The 12,799-nt window shown below is 33.2% G+C and overlaps 1 protein-coding gene across 2 annotated transcripts in view; it reads right to left on the bottom strand.

Annotated features, from left to right (window-relative positions):
* Nucleotides 1–12,465, bottom strand: part of LOC128983554 (heparan-alpha-glucosaminide N-acetyltransferase) — a 178,335-nt gene extending 165,870 nt beyond the window's left edge. For both annotated transcript variants that reach the window (XM_054402867.1, XM_054402868.1), the window contains exons 1-2: nucleotides 12,282–12,465; nucleotides 10,717–10,856 (exon numbers count right to left, since the gene is read on the bottom strand). In XM_054402867.1, coding sequence (XP_054258842.1) covers nucleotides 10,717–10,854 — 138 coding nt within the window. In that variant the 5' untranslated portion in view covers nucleotides 10,855–10,856; nucleotides 12,282–12,465. The remainder of the gene's footprint in view (nucleotides 1–10,716; nucleotides 10,857–12,281) is intronic.
* Nucleotides 12,466–12,799: the final 334 nt, after the last annotated feature.

Below are 12,799 nucleotides of genomic sequence, written 5' to 3'. Positions count from 1 at the left end.
TACTGTATGGGGCTCATTTAGCCAGGCCAAAAAAATATTTATTCTCCAAAAAAGAGCTGTAAGATTAATGGCCAGAGTCTCCCGTAGAACACATTATAAAGATTTATTTATTCATTTTAAAATTTTAACTTTTTTTAGCTCTTATATTTACAAATTGGCATTAATGGTTAAAAGTGATTTCGACACATTCATGGACTGTCAACAATCTCATCCACATAACACAAGATTCAAAAATATTATAAAACAAGTTCAACATAGGCTTAAAATCTTTCATTTATCCCCTCAGTATATGGGGAAAAAATTTACAATAAATTACCCGCTGGGATTAAAAACATTGCCTCATTCTCTAAATTTAAACTACCGTATCTCTATAGTTATTTGTGCAACTAGTGAGAAAAGTGAGCAATTGACTCACTCGAGAGACATCCTTACTCACGAGCCGTAGGCGAGTGAGGAATGGTTTCTCGAGTGAGGCAATTGTACTTTGAACGAAATAAATAAATGATAATGCCCACATGACTGCGGGAAAAGATCAGAATTTTGCCACATTCGCGGAAGACGATGATCTATATTCTATACAATACATGGCCGAGGGAGTGGGAGATGATTACCATTTTACTGCAATCCCGGGAGGTGATTACTATGTACAAACGATCGCGGGGGACGATATAATGATGTCTTCACGGCCGCGAGGGGTGATCAGAATTTAATGGCGATAATGCAAGACACGATGATAATGTCCATACAATCGCAGGAAAAGTTCTGAATTTTGCCTCATATGCGGAACACGATGATGATCTTCACAAGATGGCAGGAAATTATTGCCATTTTGCCGCAATCGCGGCAGGCAATTGCTATGTACAAACGACCGCGGGGAACGATTAGTGATGTCTTCCATGCTGCGAGGGGTGATCAGAATTTTGCCTCATTCGCGGTAGACGATGATAATCTCCTCACGACCGCGGGATATGTTCATATATTGCCACGATCATGGAAGGCAATAATTATGTCTACACGACCGTGGCAAATAGTCAGAATTTTGCCTAAATCGCGGGGGACAGTTGCGACGTCTAAACGGCCGGGCGGAATTATCAGAAGGATACTGCAATCATGCAAATACAACCGCCAATTTTTTTTATTTTCCAATTTTTTTGCGCCCCCAAAAAAGCCAATTGCCACATGCCCTAGGCCCAACCATGCCTATTCAGTAAATCAGCCCTGTTGAGAGGTTCATTGACTATAATGAGAAAACATTTATATGGCAAACATCAAAATTAATCAGTGTTATAGCTGTTATAGCCCTTCAATATTTTAAGTGTACATTTTTTTCTGTGTCATTGGCAACCTTATTTTTTAAGGCAGACGTATTTATTTTTATAAAGAAATTCTTTATAAATGTACAAAATATAACAACAGCATCTTTAATTCAGCATTTTCTCACCACTATAATAAGGAGGTTGCTTTACGTATTTTGCAATAAAGGCAGCCTAAAGTTGGCTACAAATATAAACTTGGGGAAAAAAGTCGTTTTAAATGTATCATTTTTTTCACCTCAAATATGTAATAAAATCAAACTTTCATAATTATTTGCAAATCTACATGAATTAGGCTTTCCAACGACCCATTAAGTAACAAAATCGGTCTGGAAAAACCACAATATCTTCATCTTCTCTGTTTCTCTACCCGGATCAAGGGTAGAACAACTAGCTTACTATAATTGATATGACAAAGTATAGTCATAGAGCTCATGGTGGAAGTAAATAAGGTGTGCTACTCAGCCGGACGAGTTTGAGACCGTTCTGCGCATCGTGATGTGACGTCACCTTGGGGGCAAACCGCTTCGCGCGCGTATATAGCTCAGCGTGACACTGCTCTATTAACATCAACATTTTGAACTGTTAGAATTGAGGAAAAATTATGAAACTTGACATGGACGTCAATTATAAGTAGACGATGCGTGTTGTGAAAAAATAGTTTGTTATTTTTAAAAACTTAAGCGTGAAATCACTCTTTATACTTGGCCTTTCTTAAAACTAAACATGTAAAAGTTAGTCGGCTACCAAATCACGGACTATTTGGTTAGAAGCATTTGACCAGCGGGAAAGTTTTAGATAAAGATCCAAATTTAACTTTTCTTCAAACTATATACCGTTAGAGGCGTTATTTCCTGAGATATGCTTAGTTATATAAGCGCGTGATCGGAGCGCGTGCTGCGAGTCGAGTCAGTTGCCAAGTACTGTACTGCATTAATCACACATTGCCATCCAACAAATAATGTAGTTTCATGAATATAGTTTCAGTGATGTTTTTATTCCTGTATTTATATTTTTATGTGAAAAATTGTTGTTTTGTTGACTTCAGTGTGTTTTCCCCCGTTTGAATATGGGTTATTTCGTAATGGTTCACAGAGAATATATAATATTGTCTCCTCTGTGAATAGGGCTAACGTTGCCAAATTGCATTTAAAGTATTGCAAATCGTTGTTGATTAGTTAAAACCAAAGTTTGCATATAGTGGTTTAAATAATAAATGATTTTTAACGCAGAGGAATGTATTTAACGTAATATACAGGGTGTTTTTTTAAAAACTTGAATCTTTATTTATGTAAAAACCGCAATAGACAGAAATATGCAGTTTGCGGGAATCATCTATTGACGTAGGGGGCCCAATTGTTTTGAATTCTACGTTACATTCACATTCCCCCCTTTCCCCCCTGCCACCAGCTTAATTTTTTTAAATATCAAGGTACCCCTTGTGATATATGAAATGAAAGGGCATGAAAAAAGAAAATGTTTGATGAAAAAAATTGAAAATCGGTTCATAAATTTGCGAGATATTTCCCCCTCCCCCTTCCCGGAACTTAATTTTTTTTAGTAGCAAGGTACCCCTTGTGACATATCAAATGAAAGAGTATGAAAAAAGAAAATGTTTGGTGAAATTGATTTTTCATCAAATATTCAGAGCTTCGAGAAAACTCAGAATCTTCAGTTAGAAATGAAAACCCAACCTGGATTAATTTTATTACAAGAGGACGGTTAATGTCGCCATCACAACAACTTTTTGCTGCTATACAGAAAACAGAAAAATGTTTTTCCGATTTTCACAGTCCCTACATTAACAATGCAACCAGGATCTGTACCTACCATTACCAATAAATTTTACTTAGTAAATGGTGACTTACAAGAGGACGTTGTCAGAAGATATCTAACGATACGAACATATATCAAAATCAAACAAATCAACAGGAGGCTAAGACAATGCAATTTTGCTAGTGGCAAAAAAAGAAAATTTCTAAAGAAACTTAAAAAAGTTTAGAAAAATCCAGAGGTGACGAAATGTTTAATTTTTTAGATGTTTACTTTTTACGTAAATATTTTTATAAGAGTGCAAAATGTAAAAAACTATGTTTTTGGTTAAGGAAATGTTATTCATTTCTGATCCTACAAATTTTATGGCAACTGTTATCAAAGAGAGTTAATTTGTACATAAACGAAGATGTTGCAACGCATTTTAATGTAAAACTTATTATATCTGTCACATGTTAATATTACATATTTAATTTAAAATGTAAAATACAAAGTATATCCTTATAACATGTAGCTACAGTCTGGCTACAGTGTTTTGGATAATAAATGCGTGGCCTTATTTATCCAATAAACGGTGTCATCGGCTGAGCGCGCGCTTCGTTGCCGCTTGATATAATTCATCGTAGCTAAAAAAGTAAATTTTTTATCGAAATCCAACCGATACTACAGTTAAATTAGAACCTTTCCCTAAAACTTTCCCGCAGGTCTGATAAACCTGACCAAATAATACGTGATTTGGTAGCCGACTAACTTTTTTGTGTTAGTATGAAAAGGTTTGAAGTTTGATCGGTGGTTGAATGGTTTTTATTTCAAATAAATTAATAAAATTTACATCATAAGCATCCTATGTTAATAGTCCAAGACTATGCAAAGTTTCAGGAATTTTTATCGGTTCTTACTATTAAAAATTACAATTTTATTAGAGCGTTGTCACTGCTCGATATGGTCGCGAGGCATGTTTGCCCCCAAGGTGACGTCACGATACCCCTCCCCCGCACCGCCCACAGCCGGCTACGATGCGCAGTAGCACACCTTATTTACTTCCACCATGATAGAGCTTGCCTTGTAATCCAAATATTGCCAAACTGTTACCTTTTAGCGAATTTTCCTATAGGGAAGTAGCTATTACCGTAGGTGGCACGGTAAGACCTAGACCCGGGACCGATTTACTTTTTCATTTTGATGTCCCCAGAGGCCAAAAACACTATTCGTTCAAATTTTTATATATGTATATATACAGGGTGTCCCATAAGTAAAGTGCCAAACTCTGGGAATAGGTTCTATGGGTCAAAATAAAGAGAAAATCAAGAATAAAGTTTTTTTCAAAAACGCTTCGTTTACCAGATATCCGCCATTTTGTATTTTTTACTAAATAATTTATATCTTCTGATTTTTTCAACCGATCCTTATAAAACTCGGTAAGTATGTTTAGATAAAAGAGACATACTGTAGAAAAAAAATTCAACTTGGTCCAATTTAAAATTTCAAAATGGCGGCCATTTTGAACATTTAATCTAAAATTACGGGAAAACGGTAAAAAATACAAAATTGTACTAAGAACACTTTTTTTTATAAAATTTTATTTCCAATCTATCAACACCAAAAACATGAAAATCGAACAAAAAATAACCGAGATACATTAAAATGTGTGTTAAGAGGCAGCAAAAAATCCATTTGTTGTAAATAGCCCCAATCACCAGATCAGCTGTTTTTAGAAAATAATTGTAATTGGTATAATTCATATTTTTTCAACCGACCTGTAAAACTCGATAAAAGAGACCTACTGTAGAAAAAAATTAAACTTGGTCCAATTTAAAATCTGAAAATGGTGGCCATTTTAAACTTGTAATCTAAAATTAACAAAACAATAACCGAGATACATTGAAACCATTTATTGAGTGACAACATAAAAAATGAGGAAACTAATTAAATACAAAATCAAATCTTAACAAATGATAGCTTTTTTGAAAGTTATCAACTACAACAAATGTTCCATGTGTCCTCCATTCATTTCTACGACACAAACCATCCTCTTTCTCATCGACTCCCTCACTCTTTCAAATACCCCAGGCTTTTGTCTTATCACTTCACAACCTGCTACAATTCGTTCCCTTAAGTCCTCAATACTGTCAACAGGGGTATGGTAAACCAAAGATTTTAAATAGCCCCATACAAAAAAGTCCAGGGGATTAAGGTCAGGAGACCTGGCAGGCCATGGGATGGGCCCCCCACGCCCTATCCATTTATTTCCAAACACTTGATTTAAATGTCGCCTTACATCCAATGAAAAGTGTGGTGGCGCACCGTCTTGCATAAACCACATATTGTTTCTCAAATGAAGGGGTAAGTTTTCTAGCAATCCGGGAAGATCTTGTGTTAAAAAGTTTAAGTAAGACACACCATTAAGTCGGTTGGGTAAAAACCATGGCCCTATAAGATAGTCCCCAACAATGCCTATCCAAACATTGAGAGAAAAGCGCACTTGATGCCTTCTTTGTGATATCTCATGGGGATTTTCATCGGCCCAGAAGTGATTATTATGAAAATTAAAAATTCCTTCTCTCGAGAACCCAGCCTCATCGGTAAATAAAATGTTGGAGAGAAACAGAGGAAGTAATGCGATCTGTTGCAAGAACCATTGACATAAGTTAATACGGGGTGGAAAGTCCCTATCGGTTAGGCATTGCACCCTTTGGATATGGTAAGGATACAACTGCTGATTATGTAGAATCCGCCACACAGAACTTTTTGAAATACCATGTTCAAGCGATATTCTTCTAACACTAGTACTTGGGTCTTCTTCCACGGCCGTCAAAACTCTTTCTTGATTATTTAATGTATCTACAGAAACAGCCCGTCCGGTCTTCTCAGTGAATTTTAGTGTTCCTCGTTCCCTCAAATTCCTGTGAACATTTACAAACACTTTCCTACACGGAATTCGTCGGTTGGGGAACGTTTCTGCGTAAAGGCGGCATGCCTCACGCGAATTCCCATTACCTAAGCCGTAAAAAAAATGAATATCAGCTAGCTCGACATTAGAATAGCTATGGTTCGGCATTTAAATAAACTTAGAAAATATCAACCTAACCTGATCACAATGATGATGTTTAAAGTAAACAGAACAATAATAACAACAATGCAACAATGCAACTCAACAAACACATGTTTTTCAATCAGCTGTTCAGCTGATTGGGGCTATTTACAACAAATGGATTTTTTGCTGCCTCTTAACACACATTTTAATGTATCTCGGTTATTTTTTGTTCGATTTTCATGTTTTTGGTGTTGATAGATTGGAAATAAAATTTTATAAAAAAAAGTGTTCTTAGTACATTTTTGTATTTTTTACCGTTTTCCCGTAATTTTAGATTAAATGTTCAAAATGGCCGCCATTTTGAAATTTTAAATTGGACCAAGTTGAATTTTTTTTCTACAGTATGTCTCTTTTATCTAAACATACTTACCGAGTTTTATAAGGATCGGTTGAAAAAATCAGAAGATATAAATTATTTAGTAAAAAATACAAAATGGCGGATATCTGGTAAACGAAGCGTTTTTGAAAAAAACTTTATTCTTGATTTTCTCTTTATTTTGACCCATAGAACCTATTCCCAGAGTTTGGCACTTTACTTATGGGACACCCTGTATATATACAGGGTGATTGATATAAGTGTGCCAGCCGTTTTATTCGAAAACTATAAGAGATATCAAAAAAAGTTAAATGGTAAGTGCCTTGGATTTTTTATTAAAAAAATTATAGTCAAGTCAAAAAAAATATTTTAGCCGCCATTTTTCCAATATGGCCGCCAACTTTGATTTTTCTTATGGAACACCCTGTATTTTATGATGTATTCTGGTAGAAAAGGTAATTTTAAGACAATTTTATTCTTGTGATTTTTTTCATAAACCTAACCGTTTCAAAGATAATAATGGTTTAAGTTGTGAAATTTTGAATGGTTTTCGAGCAAAACAGCTGGCATGCTTGCTTCGAAACTCTTTCTCAAGCAGAAATTTCAAAACTTTAACCATTATTATCTTTAAAACGGTTAGGTTTATGAAAAAAATCACAAGAATAAAATCGTCTTAAAATTACTTTTTCTACCAGAATACATCATAAAATACAGGGTATTCCGCAAGAAAAATCAAAGTTGGCGGCCATATTGAAAAAATGGCGGCTAAAATATTTTTTTTGACTTGACTATAATTTTTTAAATAAAAAATCCAAGGCACTTACCATTTAACTTTTTTTATATCTCTTATAGTTTTCGAATAAAACGGCTGGCACACTTATATCAATCACCCTGTATATACAGGGTGTTTTTTTAAAAACTTGCATCTTTATTTATGTAAAAACCGCAATAGATAGAAATATGCAGTTTACGGGAATCATCTATTGAAGTAGGGGCCCAATTGTTTTGAATTCAACGTTACATTCACATTCCCCCCCTTTCCCCCCTGCCCCCAACTTATTTTTTTTAAATAGCAAGGTACCCCTTGTGACATATCAAATGAAAGAGCATGAAAAAAGAAAATATTTGATGAAAAGAAATTAAAAATCGGTTCATAAATTTGCGAGATATTTCCCCCCCCTTCCCCGGAACTTGATTATTTTTTTAATAGCAAAGTACCCCTTGTGACATATCAAATGAAAGAGCATGAAAAAAGAAAATTTTTGGTGGAAAAAAATTTAAAATCGGCTCATGAATTTGTGAGATAACCCCCCCCCCCCTTTTTCCCCTACCCATAACTTGTTTTTTAATAGCAAGGTACCCGCCCTTGTGACATATCAAATGAAAAATAAATTTCACCAAAAAATTTCTTTTTTCATGCTCTTTCATTTGATATGTCACAAGGGGTACTTTGCTTTAAAAAAAAAATCAAGTTCCGGGGAAGGGGGGGGGGAAATATCTCGCAAATTTATAAACCAATTTTTAATTTTTTTTCATCAAACATTTTCTTTTTTTATGCTCTTTCATTTGATATGTCACAAGCGGTACCTTGCTATTTAAAAAAAATAAGTTGGGGGCAGGGGGGGAAAGGGGGGGAATGTGAATGTAACGTTGAATTCAAAACAATTGGGCCCCCTACGTCAATAGATGATTCCCGCAAACTGCATATTTCTATCTATTGCGGTTTTTACATAAATAAAGATGCAAGTTTTTAAAAAAACACCCTGTACATAGACTTATATATATACTGGTGGCTTGTAGGGACATAAGTCCCTAAAAAGCTCAATAAAAAATAACAAATTATTCCAATATTTAAACAAACTAAGAAATATATTATCTATGTGTCAGAATAGATATACATGTACATATTTTGTGTAAAAAACAGTTTTTTGTTTGTCTTTGTTGATGTTATTATCTATAAATTATTCAAATCGAATCACTACATAGGTTTAACTCTGCTAAAGGCAGCAAACATAAAATTGTTTGTGAATAAATATAATTGTTTGTTGTGAATACTGGTTTATTAAGGTAGCTTTGGTCTTGTGGTTAATAGTGATAAAAAAAGACTTCCCTGATTGGAATATTGGAAATTGTCTTCGTCAAATATGAAAAGGCAAATAAAGGTATGTTGAGGTAAGCTTAGTTCTTGACCAAACCCGCTAAATTAGCATCCCTACCCAGTTAATATTTCTAAGTTTATACTCCTTTTGGGTTTAACAACATTAGTGTAAAGTAAAGGCATCCAATTGACCTTAACCCTAGATTTTTTCTGATCAACATAAAAAAAAACTACAATTAGTGTATGTGGTGGTATTCCTCTTAAAGGTGCGATTGACGTTACATATTCTATCAAATTAGGCCTAATTATCGGATGATTCTTAACTCTGTTGCGAACAACAGACAGTACATGTTTAAAATCTCTAAACAATATTGTTTTTCCTCCCATTGGAACTTGTCATACTACTTACTTAATCAACAAATATATATTTCCTGTACAAACCTATTCCATCTTTATTCCCAGGTTATTTTCTAAGAGTAGCCATTAAGGTTATTCCACTTCATACAAAACATTGATTAAACACTACAATAAATCTCAAATTTAAAATAGAGAAAGTTTAGAATAAATCTAGAACATATGTTTTGAAATAAAAACAAAGCAGAAGTTTTCCATTAATCTTGAATCGTTAATTATTTAGTCAATGTGGTTATTTCATGTTAAACGTTTAAATACACAAATTTGAAAAGTTTCACGGTAAAATAATGCATTTCAACATTCTATAACGTAACCTAAAGTAAGTCTTAATTATTAAATAAAACGTTATCCCTGGTTTTATATAGTACATTGCAGAATTGACTGGCAAATCAATAATCCAAATGTTAATATTGCTACTGGCTTGGTGATAAATCACGATCGATCAGCTGTATCGAAGTAAACAAAAATCAGCAGTAAATGGCTTCTAATGCTATTCTTATGGAGAACATTTTACGTTATATCTCGTTTTCTAGTAATTTTATCGGAATATTTTTCCCGAGTCTCTGGGGTCAAGGCCTTTAATTTAAGACCCCTCCTACTTTTCTGCGACTTACCAGACGTCCACAATTTCCTGGTAAAAAATTTGTCTTACAGAATTATATATAAGGATATATACGTCCGTGAACGCGATAACTTGAGTAATTTTTGTCCGATTTTGATGAAATTTGGTTTAAAGGTGTAAAGCGGGATAAACTTGAATGAGTTCGCGAGCCAGCACGATCGAACCATGGGAACGGGGCTTTACGGGGGGTTTTATGGGGTAAAAATTGGTTTTTCTCACTTTTGACCCTCAAAACACAAAATTTCCCAATTTCTCGTTAGACCTTTTTAAAGAGCTTAAAAAAACAAACAATTTAGTATATAAAAGTATTTTTGTTCGAATATTAGTAACGGAGAAAATAAAAAAAAATTGTAAATTTAAAATTCCCATGTTATTCTTATCGAGAATATTGTCAAATGTTGTAGTTTGCTTGTTTATGAATATATTTTGAACAAACTTGGCAAATTTATTTATTTTGTACTAAGCTATCAATATTTTACTCAAAAACACACTTTATTAGTTTCTTTGTAGCAGCAAACCTAGGTACTCGTTAAACCTAATGTTATTAAAATATATTTAACTGAAAATCAATTCAGACAAATGGAAATTCGCTTAGTCGGCAGGTTTGCTGCGGCGGGGGTATTTGTTATGAGTGTAATTGATTTATGTGATACTGACCCTCACAGATTTGAGTTTAAGTTTGGAAATTAAATTAAAGCAGTAGGTATGTTATATCAATGACATTGCATTCCTTAAATGAGTATAATCATTGACTTTTATAAAGTCAATGGTATATAATGCTGGACCTAACCCGGCCATATACGATCAAAAGAAATCTAAATTTTAGTTGATTGATTACTTGTAACTATTCACATATACATTTGTATGTATTGATTACTTGTAACTATTCACATGTACATTTGTATGTATTCTCAGTATTCTCGTACAATTAGCTGTGTATGTATCATGTATTGAAAATTAAATGTCATAGTCACTAAAATATGCAATACTATATAGTGTGCAGACATCATATAAAAAGAAAACAAATAAAGATCCAACACAGGGTCTGGTCACTGGTCTCAACATACTGTTATAATGATATCTTACTCGATCACAGTCTTCAGAGATGGAATAGAGGTAGACCTCGTCTTTGTTGGAAGTGATATTGAGGTAGGCTTCGTCTACCTGAAGGGAGTTAAGGTCAAGACCACGCCACGTGGTCACTCCAGGGTCTTCAGGCCACATCACTCACAAACAAACAAAAAAATTACCATTAATATAATTCAATCTTGTGTCCAGTTCTATCCAGAGCTAAATATTGGAAACACTGTACAAAGATAACTGTACAAATATTCTTTTCTTACCACAAATATGCTTTCATTATTTATTAATAATTACATCAGGTTTTGAAATTCATATAACAAATCTAAATAAAACACATAATAATCATAACAATTAGTTAGTTAGCATTTGCTATATTTTATTGTTACACCACAATAATTCCCAAATCCTGACAACAATGTTAAGTCCAATGTTTTCTACATGCTTATTGTTCTGTTTGAATTGAACAGTGTGTCTCCATTTTTCATCTTGAAATTTTAGACTAAAGACACAGGATTAAAGGGAGATGCAGAATAAAACAGAATTTTAGGTGTTGAAGTCTGATTTTTATATTTTATTCTGTTTTCAGGGTAAGAAACTAACCATACCATCATTACATATCTAATTTTTACTTTAAAATGTAATGTGTACAGTCTTACTGAACATTATGTAATAGATCACTCCAGATGGTAATGGGTTTTTATTCAAATTGATACAGAGTATGGTACAATTTATTGAGTAACTTGTTCAAAATTTACAGAATGATAATAGTTTTTCTTAATACTGTGAAGTAAATGACTAAAATACTGCCACTGCCAATAACATGTAATTTCAGGTTGTTCTTTAAGATATTTAGTTAGCAAACTATGAATAAGATTCAGCACTTCATCAAACTGAAACTAACCAAGGGTTTTTAAAGCCGCAACTACTGTTTAAACATTTGATAACAATGAATAACTCATTAACTTGCTGACAAATTTTTCTTACTCTGGATATAATGATATTAAAAAATATAATATATTCTCACAATAATACAATGCACAAATGTTGACTCTGATTTAAAAACCACAACAATAGTGATCTTATATTATTACCTATCACCTATTTAAAACACTTGAAGAGCACAGTACAGATAACCAGTATTTGATCAACTTATTTATTTGGGTTACAGGTCTAAGTAGCAACAGTGTTGTAACAATTCAAGCTTAGTGAGATCTTGAGTGCATATACAAAAGTTTTAGTGTTTGAGTGCATCCAATTCTTTGAGGTTTATTACTATTAACTACTATTAATGTGTAATTTTTTTAATAAAGTCTGTGAATAACAAATATTAAGTACCATTTGATTGATGAAATTATAAATAAATGGATTTGAACTTGAGGGTCAAAAAAGGTAAAAATATACTTTTTAATTTTAGAAAGCCATTTATAGTATTTTTAATATATTCCTCCCATGGACACAAATTTGGGCAAAGTTTTATAAACATGCACGGTAAAGTTGAGATGAATAATATATATCTGAATGTAAAAATGAATAAATAAAACAATTGCCAATTGTTAAAGATTACTTACCTTATGGATCTTTATTTAAAATAAATGAAAATTCTAAGAAACTCTTAACAGTAGATAAAAATGTGAAGTGTTCCTTTCACTAGCACAACACAAGTGTAACTGGATCAAGGAGTAGCAGCTGAAGGTGCCAAAGTGGGACAGAAAGTGGAAGACCTTGAAGATCTACTGTTGCCAGGCTCATATACGTAAACATGGATGATGACTCTGTTCAGCAGAAATTTTGCTTTATGCTACATGTAAAAAGAATAACCTATTTTATTCAAATGCACTGGTTTGATGTAGTACTTTGTAATAAGAACACTGTTTATTCATTGTCATCCTAACTGCAATTACATAGAGGGAAATGTAAAACTATTTATTATATTGACTGTAATAAATGGTATTATTGATTGGTAAAGTTAACAGGCGGTGGAATTTTAATAGCAAAAGAATCTATATAAATGATAACCAAAAAGTTTAAAACATTTAAAAAGCCGATTAAAGTAGTTAGTTAAAAAATAAAAATATCTCTGCCTCAG

The sequence above is a fragment of the Macrosteles quadrilineatus genome, unplaced genomic scaffold (genome assembly GCF_028750875.1).
Source record: "Macrosteles quadrilineatus isolate MER2022 unplaced genomic scaffold, UCM_ALF_1.0 Scaffold_1__1_contigs__length_201487025, whole genome shotgun sequence".
NCBI classification, from domain to species: Eukaryota; Metazoa; Arthropoda; class Insecta; order Hemiptera; family Cicadellidae; genus Macrosteles; species Macrosteles quadrilineatus.
This window is presented reverse-complemented; position numbering and strand designations above follow the sequence as displayed.